Raw genomic sequence first — 20,566 nt, forward strand, 5'->3', positions numbered from 1 at the left:
AATAAAATAAATAAATAAATAAATAAAAAATATATATATATATATATCTATCTACGAAATAGTTTGGATTTATATGTTTTCAAATTTAAAATTTTTATAATAATTTTTGGAAATTTATTTTCAATTTCTTTCGTATTTTCTTTTTAAATTTTGAAAATAATTTTTCTATTCTAAAAATTTTTATTTTGAAATTGTAAAGAACATTTAGAACACAATAAAAACAAGGTAATCAAACACAATTCTTAGAATTTATATATATTTTGTGGAACAAATTCTAGATAATTAGAAATATATATGAACAAAATATATTAGATTTAAGTAAGACACAATAAATATCATAAACAATTATCTTGTGTGGCCTAGTGGTTGAGGAAATCTGCTACCAAGTGGTTAACTCGGGTTCGAATACCTCTAACAACATGTTTTAATTTTTTAAAAAATTTAATTAAATAAAAGATAAAAGCCACATCAGCATCCGTCAAAGCCACGTCAGCACCGTTACCTTTTGACTAACGGTATGACGGTCAAAGTATGAATTAACGTAAAAATCTTAGTTGATGTATGAAATTTTTAAAAAACGTTAATTGATGTATGTTTTAGCACATGTATGTAGTATGTGTACTGATCGGGACCGCGGTCCTCAGTTGATGTAGGAATTGGCCGATTTCCCTAGACCTATCTGGTTTATAATTTCTTCTTACTCAAGCAATCCCTGTGAACTCAAAAGAATAAACCTATTTGGTGTTACCAAAAAAGAAATCCGCATCAGATCAAGAGGATAGACAATTTCTTCCTTTGCCCAAAAAAAAAAAAAAAAGACAATTTCTTCCTACTCAAGAAACCATATGTGAAATCCAAATGGCGAATCTTTCTGGTGTTACCAAGAAACATATACGAGACAAGCCAACACATTGTTTATGTTGAGACAAACCAAACATATATGAGACAATCCAAATCAAACTCTAGAACCAAATGCTAGTTGAACCCATAAACTCATGGTAAACTAAAGGAAGATTGTGAACTTACTTCTCCAAAAAGTAAGCGAAAGGACCAATGAGAAGAAGAGCAAGAATGTTTCTGTAAACAGGATACACAACTTTACTAACACCAATGTTAAGTGCAACTCTTGAAACAATGTGAAAACCTGCGAAACAGAATTGCAGAGTTATCAAAGCTACAAGAAGCTTCATCTTCTCAGATACCACTGCTTTTCCCATTTTTCTTTTCTTCTTTACTTTTCAATTTTTTTTCAGTTTTCTTTCTTGTCCAGTTTTCTTTCGTTCTCTCTTTGTTTCACATACCAAGCATGCTCTTATATGTGTGTTGTGTTATAGTTGAGATTTAGAATATTCTTAGAACTAATAATTGTTAAATAAAGTGAATGATTGGCTCTATTAGAGAAGTCTCATGGTATAATTCTTCAAAAGGGGAGGGGGGGGGGGGGACTATATCTGTGTAGCAATGATTATAAATAATGACGTAGACTAGATTAATAGGATTTGGATGGTAGTTTATGAGATTTTTATATCTTTTTATTTGCCTTGTTACAAATATGTTGCGTGCATATATGCATATTATCTAACTCTTTTTTATTTATTTGTGGACTACAATAATACCATTGAGCTAGCACTCAGACGCAAAGTCCCAAATTAGTTTTATGAAAAATGAAATAAAATTTTATATAAATTATATAGATATATAAATCATACGATACATGAATTCTATTATTCAGGAAATAAATGCAAAGTCGTCCCAATGCATGTTTAGCAAGCAGACAAACACAGATCAGTTATATGGTTATCTCGATCCCCGTCTCCCTAGATTCATTTCTCGAAGACTTTGTACAAGTGAATAACTAACAAACAAACGACAGCCTTGGAGAAGAACGGCGCATCGCATCTTCTCTTTCACTCTTATTGCGTGTTTTGACTCCATATTACATTTCTATTTGAATGTTAGTAAAAACTTGATCTTTTCATTATTAAATAATATAAATTGCCAAAATATAAAGTTCAAAAACAAATTGCCAAATTTGAACCTATACATATTACATGCATTATGTCAATTTGAACCTATACATATTCTCACGCCCGAATCCATGGTTAATGGGCCATCGACGTTTGTTCTATCGATCCCATTCCATCCGACGGTCGGTCCATTAATTTTTCCAAAGACTCAAAATCATTGTTTACTGACGCTGCAATCACCACATGATCTTTCCTGTGCTTTGGCTTCATTCATACGATGTCGCGAATCACTTCCCGATAGATCATCCATTCTTGCATTACTTGAGTCCAAGCACGCTAACTCTAGAATTCCAAATAGATGTGTTCCCGAAAAGGTAAGTTCATTTTAGTGACATATGTAGCCAAATCAATTCTCTTAATCCTTTTCATATATCAAAATTTGAGATATTACAATTCACCACTTTCAAAGAACGCAATATCCTTGTCGCGTCCAACGACAGATTTCAAGACGCCTCTCGGGTCAAAATCGAGATGGCTAACCAGATTTGATACCACTTATATCGTCCCGACCGTCCACGACTATTGGATCATCCACACCCGTTATCTCGGTCTGTGAGCTCCATCCTATCCGACGTTAATTTTTCAAAAGACTTGAAATCATTGTTTAATGACCATGCAATCACCACATGACATTTCCCGTGCTTTGGCTTCACTCGCCATTCCATTACTTCAAATCAAGCACACTTAACTCTAGAATTTTAAATAGATGTGTTTCCAAAAAGATAAGTGCACTTTGGTGATGTATATAGTCAAATCAATTTTCTTAAACTTTTTTTATATATCACAATTGAGGATATGTATATATATATATGCATTTATAATTTTATTTATTTAAAGTTTCCTCTCGTTTTTTCCTTATGCAGTATAAGGAATCGAATTACATGTGGCTCGTTCCTGATAATTAGACAGCTTGTCTTCAATTCCACAAAAATAAAAATCAGTTGATATTTAACAACTACTTTTCTTAATTATCCGGAATGCAATTATGCTATAGGAATATTAACAACCGTTTGTTCTGTTAACTTGTTCTTATTCATGTCACTAGGTTCACTGAATGATGGTATACATTTAACTCTAATAAATAACGTCATCTCGAAATATGGTGCTTTATAAGTTAGTCCTTTTAATTTTATTAACAGTTTAATTTTCTGAATACTTGGTTCCAGTCTCCTGCTAGTGGCCATGGAACGGTCACATGCAAAAGATGCCCTCTATATTATTGCATTTCATGATAGAAAATTGCCAGCGTATTTATTCAGGTAACCAGAATATTTTTGTAGAGTCCAACATATAATTATTCACACAAACACATATATATAGACAGAGACGACCCTGAGATTTTAGAGATTGTAGATGGGGAAAGAGAGAATTTAATAATTTGGGGGCCTAAAATTGTTTTTACAAATTTGAAAGCTTATGTTCATAAATTGTTTTTCAAAAATTTTGGGAGCTTAGAAAAATGTTTCATTAGGTTTGGTATAGGGTCGGCCCTGCATATATATTATCAATTTTTTCACATTTTTACAGTGTGACTGAAAACACTTTAGAGTATTAAAGTAAAATGATATGAATTAATAGAAAGGAAAATAAAAAATGGAATAAGTGACTAACTATAATTTTTTTTGTATGTATATATATTTACTATAGGTTCAACTTCAAATAAAGAGTAAAGGCAATGAATAATCTCAAATCAGAAAAGACAAAAAAATGGAGTAAACTGAAGTAATTACTCTCTATTTTTTCATGTGATTGGTGGCAAAATAATAACTAAAATTAAATATATTTTCTTTTTATTTCCACTCTAATTTGACCAAACTAATCACACTCTTAATCAAAAGTCTAAATATGGAAGTGATTGGTTGGATTGTAACTTTAAAGTTTGTGCTGTAAAACAAACAGGAAGGTCAATTTACCTACATCAATTTACAATTTTACGTAATGTGAGTATATAAATTGTAAGATAATTTGAATGTATTTTACTATTTTCACCTCTAAAATATATGAACTCTATAATAGAGATGAGATATGCTCCATTGCATTTTTCTAAAATAGTTATCTATAAATATAAAGTAAAAAACAGAAAAATATCATTTATTCCTCTATAAATAGAGAAGAAAATAGAAATTTCTATTATAGAATAATATATATAGATGAATTGAAGCAGTTTCACCTCTAAATACTACTCCCTCTGTTTTTAAAAGATAGTTTTGTAGTGTTTTCACACATATTAAAAAACGCATTAAATCACTATAGTAAATTTATTATTTTCTGTAGTTTTCAATTTTCAACAATTTTGGCCAATAATAATCCAATAAAATCAATTAATTTTCTTAAAATGTGTAATTTTTTCATTGAAAACATAAAACAACCATCTTTTAAAAAAAAAATTTCCAGAACAACCATCTTTAGGAACGGAAGGAGTATTATAGAGATAAAAATAAAAATGAATTGGAGATGCTCTAACAAATAATTATTAACTAGATTTTGATCTGCGCTTTTAAAGCGCGGGTTTATTTTCCTTTATTTTTTTTAAATTGACAAATATTTAATAAATGTCATATTTTCATATATTTGTTTTTTTTATAAAAGACTTAAGCTTTTTATCTTTCTTTATCGTGTTTCATTTTAAATGAGTATAGGCCTGATCACAATATCCGGACCCGAAGAACCAACCCAAAACCAACCCAAAAATCAGGGTCCCGAACCCGATCAGACTCGGGGTAAATATCCGAATGAATTCTAAATTGCTATATCCAAAGAACCGATCCGAACCCGATCCGAACCGAGAATCAAATGAGTACCCGAAGATACCCGAAATGTGAATATATATCTAAAAATATATGTTATAATTATATTTATAATTATTTTAATATTTTAAATTAATATCATAAGTTAACTATAGTAGTCATTTTTAGTACTTTTGAGTATTTTTGGATAAAATATGATAGTTTAGATAAAAGTTTATCCAAAAAAACTGTATAGAATGGATATTTTTGGTTACTTTTGGTTACTTTTGAGTAATTTGGATACAAAAAATTGAACCGAATCGGATACTTTGGTTACTCTGAGTATAAATAACCGAACCCGTTTTAGATATTTTGGTTATTTGGTTATTTTTCAGGTTCTTATGCATGAGAACCGAACCCACCCGGACCTGGAAAGATCCGACTCGAACCCAATCAAAAAAAAAATAAAAATTGAATCTGATTTGTTAATCGGCCCAAATGGCCCAAAAGAGATGATGTAGGCAATTGGCTGGATTTAAAATAATGACCCACTATAGATTTGTTATTGATATTACTTGATTGCCCTTAATGAAATATGCAATCATCTATAATATAATGCCACAGTTGAGGCTCTCCCTGCGCGCCACGTCAGCAGCTAAGTGGGTTCCACCTCTTTTTTTTTTTCAAAAAAAGACGAGTTTGCTATGGGCTTTGTACATTTATTTTCTGGGCTTCTCCCAAACCGGTGCTGGACTTCGACTATGGCCTTGATTAATCCTCAGTCATCACATCGAGAGAGAGAAAGTCGAAAAACAAAAGGAGAACTCAGATTTATCCACATCAGCAAATTGTGGGTCCCACAGTATTTTGGTTTGGTTTGTTATTTAACTGCTGTCGTTTGGTTTGGTTCTCAGCAATTGGTTTGATGTTTAGCCCCTTCGGTTTATTCCGTATCAGCGTCATAAAGACCAAACTATGCGTTTTGTTTTTCAGTAGATTAAGTTTTTTTGGGTTATCGTTCTTTGACTCTTCTTCATCATTGCCGTCTACACTAAACTCAGTCTGCAAATACAAATGTTTCTCTTTTTGACTCTTTACCTTCTGGAATGTGCAGACGTTCAACGTATTCTACTTTATTCTCCCAATTAATGTGATTCCCTAAATCCAATTTCTTCAATCGAAAGCAAAACCCAAGAGCCAGAGACTTCGATTGTGTAATGTTATCTACCACCATCAAAGCTATTAACAGCTTCAACTCCATCATGTCATCCACACTCTTCATCTCCCCCTTGACTCCACCTATATAAACTCCTCAGAATCCAAATCTCCTCTGGTAGCTTCCATGGATGAGAAATAGTCAAATTTCAAGCTCCAAAGCTTAAAAATATAGCACCAAAGCTCCCGCAATATCAACATCAACCAGCACATCCATGGCGCTAAGAATCCAGCGAAATCACCACAAAATCTCCAACTGAATCGATCACAGCTCCATGGATAAGAAAAAATGGGTTACTCGGTTCCATCTACAGCCCTGAATGCTGCAAAAAGCAGGATGCTCATAGGGCTTGATCTGTTATTTTGGCAAAGAGGTATGGCCTGATATTCTAAATCCCTGAATTTCATAATTTTCTGTATCATCATTAATCTGTGATACACGGTTCTGAGCTATCAAGCCTTACATTATGTGACGATTTGATTTAAATTATTTTGCTTCTTTTTTGGTTGTTGGTATTTTATAAATTAATTAGTGTTTTTCTCTACTGGTGTTTTTCTCTACTGGGATGCAGATAAAGATCGAGAGTTACGGGAGCCACACTGAGAACAAAGCGCAAAGGTTGTAAGAGAGACAAAGAGAGAGAGGCTTTAAGAGATTTGTTGTTATCTGATTATTTTTCGATATTGTTTTGTGTTTATGTTAGTTTAATATTTAGCAAACTTACAGGGCCAAAAAATACATACGATTGTGGAGTGGACTATGTAGATTTGGTCCAATGGAGTATACTTCCGATGGATTTATCTCCTTTTAGTTCAGCTGAAATCAATGATAATCAAAAATAGAGTTGTTTAAGTTTAATTCTGTATGGAAACCATCTGAGTTTTGTAGATCTTCAACACTCTGCTTTTGAGTTATGTTGATGCAAGTGGGAGCTGTAACAAAATTACGTTCTTTAACACATTATTTTCATTTACTGTGGTTTTACTTGAATTACTCAAGGGAGAAGCTTGGCAAGTACTGTGGGTCACCTAGATCCACCTTGAAGTGTGACTGAAGCAGCAACAAAAGCCCCAACATCTAGGACGAGAATGACGAGGGAGTTGAGTACTCCTCTCCTTCCCAAGCATATGTTGTGTTATTGTTCTTTATAAGTTGAGTTGAATTTACGCTGAGAGAGTTCTATGATTGTAAATTCAATATGCCGACGACCGAATGAATAAAAAACGAGTTGACCATTAACCTGGATCACACGACAGCAATAATCCCCTATATATTAAAAGGGAAGACTTTAAAAAATATGAACCTCAATTTTGTATTAATTAAAAATACACCCCATCCTATGTGGCAGTTTATCTAATCTATTAATTTAGGGATTATCTACTATTTGAAGTTCTCATTTAAATTTTGGACTCTTTCATAGTTGTTGCTAGAATATATCATGCCTCCTATACAATGCAACCTACCAACTTAAATTAAACCAAATCTTAACCAACATAGATTAGTTAAACCTAACCAGTAACACTTTTATATATTTTTGGTTAATCTCTTAATATAATTAGATCATATAAAACTGAACCACTCTTAAATCAACGAGTTCCATATCATTCCAGACATAAGAGAAAAAATATTCGACTCATTTACAACGTAAGTATACAAAGACCGTGTATGCTTATGCTCATTGATCTTCTAAAAACCAAATAATTGTGGCATAGACCAACATAGGCTCATGTTCGTATCACTAACTTTACTTCCATATATTTACTACTTTACCTACATCATATCACAACATACACAGTTATGCAAGAATATGATTTTTGTTTGTTCAAACAACCAAATAATAGTGGCATATGGTCAGTAGATTTTTTAAATATGTTTTTTTATATATTACATTTTACGAGACTATGTGTATAAGTTTTTTTTTTTGAAAAATGGCATAACTATGTGTATAAGTTAAAAGGTAAAAAGGTGTGACAAGGCAAATTATTATACTAAAAATGAAAGAAGATTAAATACAAACTAATAACAAGTACAACACAAATTATAACACTATTAAATTCTATATATATTTAATAAAATATTATATATATGTCTAATATGTATATATATATATATATATAAATGTTACACAAAATATATATAATATTATATACACATATTATATATACCATATATTATTAATTGAAATTTGACAAATCAATTTCCGCCCTTTAGGGCGGGTCCTAATCTAGTTATGCTCTTAATTGTCTGACGTGGCAGCTTTATAGGCGATTTTATTAACCTTAGTCTAATATTTCGGTCGCATTATATTTATAGTATAGTTTAATATATCATATGCTATATAGTTGTATTTATTGTTTCACAGGCTTTCCTTAAATAAAACCTACGGAATTACCTAATGTGATTAAAATATATATAGCAATTAATAATTTTCAATTATAAAGATTTGATAACAATCTGTATACTTTTTCTCACTTTGTTTATTCTTTAATATTAAAATAAATTACATAATTATATTAATCATATAATAAAAATCTGGATTTTTTTTTGTGTATGTTGTATTTCGAATTTTTCAAAACGAGTATAAATTACTAAAACTGTTAAAAGTCTCATATAAACTTTTAGGATCAAGGTTTTATTTTTTTCTATATTAAAATATAATGATTATAAGACCATATGAAGAAATAATTTTATTTTCATAGTTTTTATGTTAATATACATATATATATTTTTCATATCGTTTAAATTAAACTATACATCGTATGAAAATACATACTTATATTTTGATATTTGCATTGAACATATATTGAAACATTAATATTTTAATTTTTAAAATGATTATAAATTATTGAAACTACTAAACATTTCACATTAAAAAAATTCATTGGTGTAAAGTTTTGTTACACAAATATGCAAATAATCATAAAATCATATGAGTAGAAACCTCATTTTAATAAATATCCATATTAAGTGTGCTATATTACTATGTTTATATCATTGAAATTTAATTATTTATCATATATGATATATAAGATTGATTGTTTTGATTTATTTTCCCTAATTGCGAATAAACAAGAGTAATGGTTAAATTTATATGCATACGCCAATTTATTACATAATAGTAACCGATTTCTTAGTTATTTAATATATCTATTTATTATTTTATTATTTTATAATACGTAGAAAATTATAAAATAAATAATAAATATAAAATACTTACTGTGCATAAAGTGCAGATCTTAACCTAAGTATGTATCTCTTTAATTATTTTAAATCTTAAGTATTTTCTAAATTCTAGATCAAAACAAACAAACCAAATGAGAATAAACTTCAAAATCAATATTTACATCGAGTAATAGATAAAAAAAAAACACAACAAGAGAAAAAATTGAAGATAAATAGGTAGAGAACTTGCTAATACTCTACCAATCAAGCCCAATGGCACTCCGTCTATTTTCCATCATCATCCACTGAAAAGTGAAAAGATATATGAAATCGGGTCCATTAAATTCTAAGCTTTGATCTATAGTTCTAATTACAATTGTTTCTGATCCTACGTATAGATAATTATATAAAAATTTCAAAATTCTAAAATTTCAAATACATATAAAAATAATTATATGTAAATTTTAAATTTATCAATACTAAAATTTTATATTTTAATTATATATATTCACCCTGCGAAAGGCGCAGGTCTTATCCTAGTATAATTTACGTTTTAAATACAAATTAATATTGGATTGCACGACTATTTTTCAGGTGTATATTAAAATTTTCAACGCCTACCTTTTATGTTCTTAGTAACATGTTAAATGTAACCATCACCTTTGCTAAATAACATCACTCATAGTTTATTAATTTACATATACTCTCGAACAATCAGTGGTGAAGGCAGTAAGAAAAAATATGTATCAGAGGCACACAAAAGACCTACAAGCTTTGATGATTTATACACTATAAGTGACATCAAATATGATAGTTTTCAAGTTGCTTGCTATGCAAAGGGGTTTCTCAATCCAGACAAAAATAACACAATCAAACACATGCACATCAGAAAAATCTAGAAACTTCTCCCGAGCTACACAAAAGCGGCAAGACCATCACCTTTGAAGATATTTGTGTTTTTTTTATTTATGTAATTTTAATTGGCCAATTACACCTACGGTACACATTTTCAGATACATTATGGCCAACTACAACTTACATAAATAAAAAAAACACAAATATCTTCCAAGGTAAAAATTATAATCATTATTTAAAAATAATTGATACATAACGCCAACCGGAAAAGAAAAGCACAGTTCATCACCACACCACAACCCTATTACAATGCAAATCTTTGAAAATCAATAACCACAAAAAAGACATGGCATCACATGTATCCATCCACTGAAATAGAACAACAACTACTCAAGGCCGGCTTAACATGATTAAGGCCCCTAGGGCAAAAAAAAGAAGTTATCCTCTAAACTTTGTGTATATTTAATGTTTTAAATACTTTTTTGTTTTCAAAATTTAGACTGTAATATTTTGTTTATTTTGTGATGAAAACAAAAGAATATACGTATAAAAATATTTTGGGCCTCTTTTTAATTTTATTTATAAGCTTTTTTAAAAAAATATATATAAAAGCATGTATTTTTATAAAAAAATTGGACCCGTTAATTGTTAATATAAGGGAGCTCGGGTTTGGACCCGGGCGGTCGCACCGTTTGTCCCCGCCAGCACTGCAACTACTATCCACGACTCTGCGCTTGCGCCAAAATTAATTTCAAAAATATAGAAGTGTAACAAACTGTTTTTAACTTAATATCGATGAAGACTGCTTAGCTTATTTATATATCAAGGACGCAAAACAAAAAGGCGGATAGCTTAGCACGTGGTGTGAGGCAACAGACGTCGTTTACTGTCCATATGGATACAAAGCAACCAGTTTGGTTTACAGAGGCCACATGAGTCTGTAATCTTGTCGACAAAAAAAAAAAAAATCGATGAAAACTGCTGTGTTTACGTATATTTTTAATAAAATCCAGTAAAAACTATGAAAATAATATTTTTGAAACTACGTAATGAATCAACAACGTACCTGACCCCGCGCTTGCGCGGGGGCTATGCCCCTAGTATATATAATGCCTCACTTTTCTCTCTATCTAAGGTGTCCACATCAGCAGTTTTTTAAAGTATGTGGGTCCCACTTTCATTTTCGATCTTGGTTTGGGTCTTAAAGAGATATGATTTTGGTTTATGTTCCATAAAAAGCCCAAGTCGTGTATAAGACCATTCGGCCAATATTTAGTCATATGGCCCATTTTTAAAAAAAATCCGACGTTTTTATGTGGCAATCGACTAAAGCTCTGACGTTTTGTGGTTTAGACGAGGAAAGTTTGCCGTTTTGTATTCATTAAACAAGTTTTATGATTAGGTTTTCAGAGTTCTTCTTCTTCGACCCTCACAATCCCTGCTTCTTTTCCTAAGCCTGTAAAAAGATGAGTCTCTATCAACTCTTTACCTCCCGTCTTTTCATATCTATCAATTCTTTTAATTGTGTTCAACGTATACCTCTTAAAGTTTACAATAAATATTTTTTTTCATTAAATTCAATTACAATCTTAAACTCTCCATCTCCCTTCGGATACAATGAAACGGAAAATTTACTTCAACCTCTATAAATTGGGAGAGGGTTGATAGCAGGATGGATCTTCACAGGCGCTATCAGCTTATTTTCTATCTTCAATTGGAGATGGAGCTGCTCATCCTCGACGAACAGGTATGATTCATTTTCTCTGAAATTTCCTTCCTACAAAGCCCAAAGAGATCTATCGAGTTGCTGATCTGCGTGTAACCATTTGATGAATTGCATCCCGAATGATCCCAAAACAATCAGCGCCTACCTCAAAACACAACACTAGGTATCATATTTTTTTCTCTCATCTCCTTTTTAGCCAATAACAAAATAACTAGCAAAGACACTAATCTATGAACTAACTTTCGCAGATGATGAGTAAACCGGCGCCCAGGAGACCTCCGCAATGTGATGTAGATGATCGGAGGACACTGAAGAAGAAGAAGAAGAAGCCTGCAAAAATGTCAGAGGATGCTAAAGCATTGAGCATGATTTGACAAATGTTCAAGTACTGCTTCATTAGTGTTTCTCCTGCCACTCATGAGTTTTGTATTGTTTTAATCTCAGTACTGATCTTTATGCTGGACGTGACTATGATGACCGAGACATGGAAGCGGGATTTGACGATATCATGAAGGAAGAGAGTCGAAGGTAACAACAATATTTTGATCATGAGTTTCTTTCATTTGTTTCTTCTTATATATATATATATATTATATATATATATATATATATATATATATATATATATATTGCTCAACGGTTTGTGTTGGACTTGCTCAATGCAGTGCGAGAATCGCCAAGGGAGGAAGATGAAATGGAAGCAAAGCTGATCGCAGAAGAAGAAGAGCGAGAGTGACAGAGAAAGTTGCGGAGGCTGAGGCGTTAAGAAAAAAAGTTAGAAGAAACCTTTTGATCTTTGTCTTCTTTTTATATATATGACTTAGAGTTTAATCTTTAGTGCTTCTCTCACTCAAATCTCTTTGACCGCTTGAGGCACAAGAGATTTTTAACTTTCTTTTTTCAAATTAAGAATCTTTTGTTCTTGAAACTCTACAATTAGGTTATAGATTGGTTGAGTCACTTGAGGAATCTGTTGATGAACTTCCAAAGTTGGTGAAAGCTTGATTCTTTTTCTTTGTATAAAACCAGAGAATGATAAAAGAGTAAAAGAATATATCTTTATTAACGTGGGAGTTACTTTAGTTTTACTTTCCTACAAGTCCCAGTAACATGACTTTTGTGATTCTTTTATCATCTTTTCCTCTTAAAGATCTTTGTTTTAGGTTAAGAAGAAATTGTCTTCCTCTTGCAACAGAGTCGTCGAGATGTTATTCTCCTACTTCTTCGACTCCTCTTGAGGAGAGCTAGAGACTATTCGAAGCTAGCTTAGAAATCGTGGAACCATCCTTTCTTTCTCCTGTTTGGTATTATCATTCTTTTCCACAATCTAAAGATAGTTGAAAGTTTATGCTATGGTATAATTGTCTCTTTCAGTTCAATACATTATAAAACTTGACTCTTTTGGTTTAGTTTAGGTTGGACATTCAAACAGATTCTTATAGCTTTTCTGGATCATTTATGTACTCCAGTTTGATTTTTGTTTTCCAGGTTACTGGTGATTTGCAGATATATAATTATAAGGTATGTTATAATTCACATGGGATACATATATGCGTAAATGTATGTTTTTGTAACATAATTAAGTATTTATTATTTATATTTTAATGGACGATAACGGGAAAGATAAAAAATGTTTATGGAGAGGAATGTGTCACCCATGAAATGCTGGTAGAAAGCTATCGAACTTTTTTTTGTCTGTTTGGGTATTAAAGCATAGCAAAACACGTGGTTGGAGAAGAAGTAGAAACTATATAAGATTAGAATAGTTTGCTTAAAGGATCACTCAATCACAATCATCTAAAACCGAATTATGGTCCATTAGTCTCTATGTGATCTGCATATGGACTAATTACGTAAGGAGAGTCGTATAAATTGCAATGGACTAGAGTTCTTTTCATAAGTTGGTCCCGTTTAAGAAACATATCAACGTAATGGTTGTGAGAAGCAACACAAATTAATGGTTTAGAAACATATCAACGTATTCATTTGAGACTTTTTATATAGAACAACAACAATGTTAATGACCCCGCGCTTGCGCGGGGCTACGCCCTTAGTATTATTAAAGAAATGAGTATTTTTAGTAAAAAAGCCAATAAGATCATGCTTTAATAGTATAGATTAATTCATTTTTTACTGTTTGGCCTCTTAATTGTGAAACCTTTGCCGCTTTTATATATCTAATTTTGACTCACCTAGATTTGGATCCTACCTCCGCCACTGCGCCGCCCCCGCACCCAACAAAGAAATGAGACCAAACAGATATGAAATCGAACTGATGAAAGGTGTTAGTTGATGTTGATAATTTCAAACAACCTATCAATATCTAGAATGTAACTTCATTTTTACTAAAATTTTCGTTACTGAATGACAGGCCTGCTGAATGACCATGGTTAATTTCAAGATAATACAAAATACTGAGGAAAGGAGATTACACAAATCACACAATTGAGAATTGAAAGCACATAAAACAACAAGTTTCTCCACTAAATTTATTTATTTTGTTCAAATATTCTCCACTAGATATGAACCAATATCATCAAATAACCTTGTCCCTTCATAACCCTCAACTGCGTGACATCACCGTTTCAAATTGACCATGTTTGATCAGAGGGGAGAGGATTTGTCGCTGAAGAATCGAGCAAGAACTCTGTCTTCAAGAATTGCTAAAACTTGGGGAGAGTTTACGGAAAGAGGTGTCTTGTATTGAGTTGTAGAAGCACCCTTGGAGATGAAGTATTCCATGAGAGAATCAAACGTTCCTTGTTGCACCACCCTTACCTCTAGAGCTCCAATAGATCCATCTTTACTCCTTATCTCTCGATAAAGAGAATTTAACGATTCCTCCATCACACAACAACATTCCACCATCACCTCGTTATCAAGCTTAAAAATTCCATTACAGTGTTTGGCTTTAAGCTCCCAATAAAGAACATAATGACCTGGGTCAGTAGAGATATCAGAATAGCTTGTGAATCCCATCAACATTAAACCGGAAGATTCAAGAACAAGTGTTGCATGTTTCAACGCCTTAAAAAGATCTTCTTCAGTTGTTGCCTCCACGTGAACACTTAGAACAATATTTTTTCTACGGGAAATCGCATAAAAAACCCTCAAAGTGTAACTTACTAGCTTTTTAAACCTTGAAGTTTTTTCACTAACACTTTTAACCTTCAAAGTGACATTTATATCATAAAAACCTCCAAATCAAAAAATTGACCGGTTCAGCAGGTAATTTTTCAAAAATAATTATTTAATTAATAAAATAAACAAAATAAATAAATAAAAATCCAAAAAATAAATAAAAATCGAAAATTTTAATAAAATTTACAAAAAAAAAAATTAGAAAATTAAATAAATATATTAAAAATTAAATTATTTTCTAAAATATTTATAAAAATAACTAAAAAATTAATAATAAATAAGATTAAATTTAAATAGAGAAGAACTAAATAAAAAGTTCACAATTTTTTTTAAAAAAATGGAAAATATAAAATTCAAAATTCAAAATTCACAAGTGACGATGATGGTTTCTCACATAACCATTAACAATGACGATAGTTGTCATATCTCCAATGATAGTTTCCAACGTCATCTTAAAAATGACAAAAAAAAAAAAATTTCAAACTTTTGAATTTTCAATTTTTTGAAATATATGAATTTTTTATTTTCTGTTTTTAGTTTGATCTCATTTATTTTTGAATTTTAATTTTCTAAATAATAATTAAATTCGGATTTGTTTCTAACTTTTTTGATTCTTAAGTAATTATATATTAATTAATAAAAATCAGAAAATTAGAAAAAATCAGAAATTAATTAAAATTTAGAAAATTAAAATTCAAAACTAAATGAGATCAAATTAAAAAACAGAAAAATAAAAAATTCATATATTTCAAAAAAATGAAAATTCAAATGTTCGAAAAAGATTTTTTTTTGTCATTTTCAAGATGATGTTGGAAACTATCGTTAGAGATATGTCAATTATCGTCATTGTTAATGGTTATGTGAGAAACCATCATCGTCACTAGTGAATTTTGAATTTTATATTTTCCATTTTTTTAAAAAAATTGTGAACTTTTTATTTAGTTCTTCTCTATTTAAATTTAATCTTATTTATTATTAATTTTTTAGTTATTTTTATTAATATTTTAGAAAATAATTTAATTTTTAATATATTTATTTAATTTTCTAAAATTTTAATTTATTTTTTGTTTTTTTTCATAAATTTGTAAATTTTATTAGAATTTTCGATTTTTATTTATTTATTTTGTTTATTTTATTAATTAAATAATTATTTTTGAAAAATTACCTGCTGAACCAGTCAATTTTTTGATTTGGAGGTTTTTTATGATACAAATGTCACTTTGAAGGTTAAAAGTGTTAGTGAAAAAACTTCAAGGTTTAAAGTGCTAGTAAGTGACACTTTGAGGGTTTTTTATGCGATTTTCCCTTTTTTCTACGTACAAATCTGAATTGAGGTGCACTATTGTAAAATCCAGTCACTTGTAAAATATCCCCCATTCTATATCTGTATAAGCCTAGAAACAATATTAATTAAAAGAAAATAATTAGTTTTCATATATACATATAATTGAGAGAAGAACTATATATATTATAGATGCATATATAATAATATAATATAACTCACCAAAACCATTTGTGACCAAGGTCTCATAGAAGCATCCCAACTTAACGTTCACAAGGTCAATAATTTCACCGTTGTTTCCTTCATCAACTGGAATGAACTCGAAGTATGACATGTTGGGCATAAATGTGTAAGACACATCCTGTGGTTTGCATAGAGGATTCACATTTACTCCAAACAATGTTTCAGAAGACGAATAACTCGGGGAGATGAGTGGCAGCTTGTTTGAATAAAATTCCAATATTGGTATGTATTGACTCATCTGTCCAGTAAGTGTGCTTTGAATGAATTTGATGTTAGGCCATAGACGTGTGATGATACCTTCCCATGATTTCTGGCTGCATTCTTGTTCAATTAGATCTGCCAAGTGAGGGTTAGGCCCTCCAAGAATGATGGAAACAGAGTCTTTGCAACCAAGGTCGGTGATCCACTCACTAATATAACCAGATCGAATGTTGTTACACAATTCTTTCCAGTTAGATTCGAGAAAAGTGATGGCTTGGACTACCCCCGAAGCAAAGGTAGCAACCAGACTCACAACCTCCTCTCTCCGGACAAGGCCACAGAGAAGATGACAGTACATGCTTTGTTTGTTGTCTACACATAGTATCACTTCGTCGGGGCTAGTAAAACGTGTCGACGACCAGTACTTCTTGAAATAACTGCTCACTATGAAACTTGTCATCAAAGGAGCAACAAGTAAACCAGAGGAAGTTGTGGATAACGGTCTGGTGTTAAGAAACGACATGGCCTTTCCTTGCTCGACACAATTGATATGCCTTTAAAAAGATAAAAAGTGGATTATCCATAGAATCACTAAGAGCATATCCAAACTAACTCCATTTTCTATTCCAAAATGGAGTTTGAAATTAAAAACAACTAGATTTTAACCCGCACGTTCGTGCGGATATATTTATATTTTTTAAATATATTTTATATTATTAAAAATGTTTTAAATATATAATTTCTATTTTAGTGTTATATATTGTATTACTATATCATATTATTGTTTATAATGGTTTTTCTAAAAAAATTTACTTTGTTATTGATTTTTATTACTTACTAATATATTTTCGAGTTAGGTAAAATAAAATAAAAATATGAAATACTCAAATAGAGAACCCCATTCAAATTATGTTGTTTTCTTTAATTTAAACATTTTGCATATAATACATTTTTAAATTTTATTTATTTATATTATAGAAAATAAATATGACTAAAATAATTATATTTACATGTTGTGTTTAAGAAAATATACTTTAACATATCTCATTTTAGTATTTTACGGGATTTATTTATTTTAAATAATATAATCCTATTGTTTTAGTAAACTTTATACATAGTAGTATCTATCATACTATTTTATTAATTTATTATATAGGATATTTGTTTTGGATGTTATGATATTAAGTTCTATTTTTTTTTTTAAATTAAGACGTCAAAACATTAGGTTACTTTAAATTTTTACAACATATATAGTTAGTTTTTTCAGGTACATTTCAAAAAGTTAATCTTTATTATCCATGATTTTGTCTTTTGTAAAGTTTGAAATATTATCATTTTGAGTTTGAATATTTATTTTCAAAATAATATATTTTTTCGAGACAACTTTGGAAAATTACACAACTATTTGAGTTTGGAATAATACATGAATTTTGAATTTGTTTTGGTACTACATTACTGTATTATTTTATAAAATATTTGAATTTTTGGTGATATTTTTAATTCTTATCAACAAATTTTGTTACAATTAAAATAAAATAAAATTTATAACTAAATTTGATTTTTGTCACTAATATTTTAAATGAATTACTGAAATTTCATATTTTACTAATAACATATTTTTAAATAGTATATGAACTAAAGGTATTATATACTATTATATTTTGTATATAAACATTTAAGCAATATATGCTAATAGTTTCAAAATAAATAAAAAGATAATGTATGGCTGTAAATATAAAATTTTAACTTATGTTAATACATTTATTTTTAATATAAAAGTATTATATAGTTTTCGAAGTTTAATCCATTATAATGATGATCAATAATTTATTTAAGTTAAAAAATAAAATAATTTTTTTTGTTAATTTACCTATTTAATATATTTTTATATTTAATTCATATAGCACTTCTATTTTTATATAATACGGAATATATCATAGAATCTATAAAAAGTTAGTATAAAGAATTTTTTATTTTCTTTTTTTATAATAAGTTTTAGTTAAATTTACTTATAATAATATTATATTACTAATTTCGAAATATATTTATGTGTTATTTATAAAAAAATATTTAAATTTTAAACTAAGATTTTGTTAGATTTTTTCTCAACAGATTTTATTATAATTAAAAAATCAAATTTATAGTTGGTTTATTGTTAATATATTTATAGTTGGTTTATTGTTAATACAAATAATCAAATATGTCATATTGACTAATTCTTTAAGTGGTCCTACTATGACTTGTTAATAGTAGATAAAAATAGAACCCTAAATTAATAGATTAGATTCATACCAATTTCCATTTCCCACTCTATAATGGAATAAAGATAAAATTTCATACAAAATACTCCCACTAAAATTTGTTAATTTTTTAAAAATTGAATCTTATTTAATACATAATTTAATACATTAGCTGATAATTCTATTCATTTTAATACATTAAATTTTAAACAGTGATCATTTTTAATACTTGATGTTTATTTTAATCAAAAGAATTAATAAGTTCCGGAAATGTTAAAAATCTTCCAATTTCAAGTAAAAATCTTACAACATATCTAGTTTAATTTTAAAATTTAGGAAAATGAAAATTTAAAATGTGTAAAACTTAAATTTGATGAAAATAAATAAATTAGTTTTTTTCAGAAAATAAATAAATTTGATATTAAAATTAAAACTAAAATTGGAAGTTTAAGTTTATTTATAATTTAGCTTCCTTTATTCCTAATATTTAAAATAAAATAAGAATTTTCAGATTTGCATTTTGGAATAATAGAGATTTTTTTTAGAAAATTTCATTTGAAACTTATTAATATTTTCGATTAAAATAAGAATAGTTTGTATATTAAAATGAATACTGTGTTAAAGTTAATGTATTAAAATGAACAAAATAATGAGTTGATGTATTAAACTATGTAGTAAAAAAATTTGTGTATTAAAAACTTAACAAAATTTAGTTATAGTATTTTTATGCAATTTTTACTGAAGTAAATAAATAGTATTACTTTGTAAATGGAATAATGAATTTTTTACTCATTACATCATTTTTCATTTCAAAATAAAGTAGATTGGAATATAACTGAATTTCGTTTTGAAAAAAAATTAATAATACATTAGAGATGATGCCCTAATACACTTAAATGAATGTGTTATATGTATGTGTGTCAGTGTGTGAAGAGTTACTTGGATATAATGGAGGTGCGTAGAGCATCGATGAATACTATTTTCTCAAAGAATTTGTTGTTCACTGGGAAGATCTTCTGTTTCCCTCCTGTAGTTCCAGAGCTACACCCCAAGAATGTTACAATCACACGATAAATTTACTTTCTGTAATTTGACAACATATACCTTAGGAAGAAGCTAGTGATAGGTTCGCCCGAAATAACATCCGAGGGTTCTCCATCCGCTACACGTTCTATATAAGGCCTAGCATCTTCATAGGTAACGATTGGTACGTTCTTCTTGAATAGCTCTTTATCAGGATTCCCATGGAGAAAGGGAAGGAGATATTTTGTGTTAGCGTTAACTCTTAGTATCTCATCCAACAAATCATCTTGTGTTTGTTTAGCATTGGACGTCAACTCCTCTAGATCCTTGAGCACGGAGCTGAGACTCATATTTGTTTTTGATCTCTTGATTTATGTCAAGTCAAGGTTTCTATATGTAGCGGAATAAAACCAATAAATTAACTCAACTTGCTTAGAAAACCATCTCATGCAAGAAAAACAAATTGATTACAGTTGTATATAATAAAGTAGAATATTATAATAGATTAAATCAACGTCAAGAAACATGGGATAACGATTCGGTTAGATTTGCATAAATAAGAAATTATACATGTAAGTTAGGTGGCGCTACACAAGGAGCTGTAAAGTTAGAGAAACAATTAAAGAATAAGAAAACTGCATATCGCACGTTGATATATTCACTAATATATAAAACAAACCTCAACAGTTCATAAATATAGCTTATTTGATTGAATTCAGCCAAT

At 29.5% G+C, this 20,566-nt stretch overlaps 1 protein-coding gene and 3 long non-coding RNA genes across 7 annotated transcripts; 3 read left to right on the forward strand and 1 right to left on the reverse strand.

The window, feature by feature from the left end:
* Positions 1-5,760: 5,760 nt before the first annotated feature.
* Positions 5,761-6,954, forward strand: LOC108839254 (uncharacterized). Its single transcript, XR_001947655.2, has 2 exons — positions 5,761-6,342; positions 6,541-6,954. It is a non-coding gene; the product is annotated as an uncharacterized LOC108839254 (long non-coding RNA).
* Positions 6,955-11,344: 4,390 nt separating this feature from the next.
* LOC130498624 (uncharacterized) lies at positions 11,345-12,750 on the forward strand. Of its 2 annotated transcripts, XR_008937537.1 has the most exons (5): positions 11,345-11,733; positions 11,851-11,875; positions 11,961-12,052; positions 12,157-12,240; positions 12,378-12,750. It is a non-coding gene; the product is annotated as an uncharacterized LOC130498624 (long non-coding RNA). The 2 variants fall into 2 exon arrangements; XR_008937533.1 differs by having other exon boundaries at positions 11,961-12,240.
* Positions 12,751-12,892: 142 nt separating this feature from the next.
* On the forward strand, positions 12,893-14,220 carry LOC130496048 (uncharacterized). The gene is made up of 4 exons (XR_008935065.1): positions 12,893-13,016; positions 13,201-13,233; positions 13,909-13,994; positions 14,084-14,220. It is a non-coding gene; the product is annotated as an uncharacterized LOC130496048 (long non-coding RNA).
* A 96-nt stretch (positions 14,221-14,316) lies between these two features.
* Positions 14,317-20,193, reverse strand: LOC108856754 (4-substituted benzoates-glutamate ligase GH3.12-like). 3 transcript variants are annotated; one of them, XM_056987791.1, is made up of 5 exons: positions 19,924-20,193; positions 19,759-19,860; positions 16,358-17,133; positions 16,172-16,247; positions 14,317-14,803 (listed from the first exon to the last, which is right to left on the reverse strand). In XM_056987791.1, the coding sequence occupies exons 1-5, from the start codon at positions 20,190-20,192 to the stop codon at positions 14,317-14,319; spliced, it is 1,710 nt and encodes a 569-aa protein (XP_056843771.1). In that variant the 5' UTR covers position 20,193. The 3 variants fall into 3 exon arrangements, with proteins under 3 accessions (XP_056843771.1, XP_056843765.1, XP_018486140.2); XM_056987785.1 differs by lacking the exon at positions 16,172-16,247 and having other exon boundaries at positions 14,317-14,651; XM_018630638.2 differs by lacking the exon at positions 14,317-14,803 and having other exon boundaries at positions 15,988-16,247.
* Between the last annotated feature and the right edge of the window lie 373 nt (positions 20,194-20,566).

The sequence above is a fragment of the Raphanus sativus genome, chromosome 1 (assembly GCF_000801105.2).
Source record: "Raphanus sativus cultivar WK10039 chromosome 1, ASM80110v3, whole genome shotgun sequence".
In the NCBI taxonomy this organism is placed as follows: Eukaryota; Viridiplantae; Streptophyta; class Magnoliopsida; order Brassicales; family Brassicaceae; genus Raphanus; species Raphanus sativus.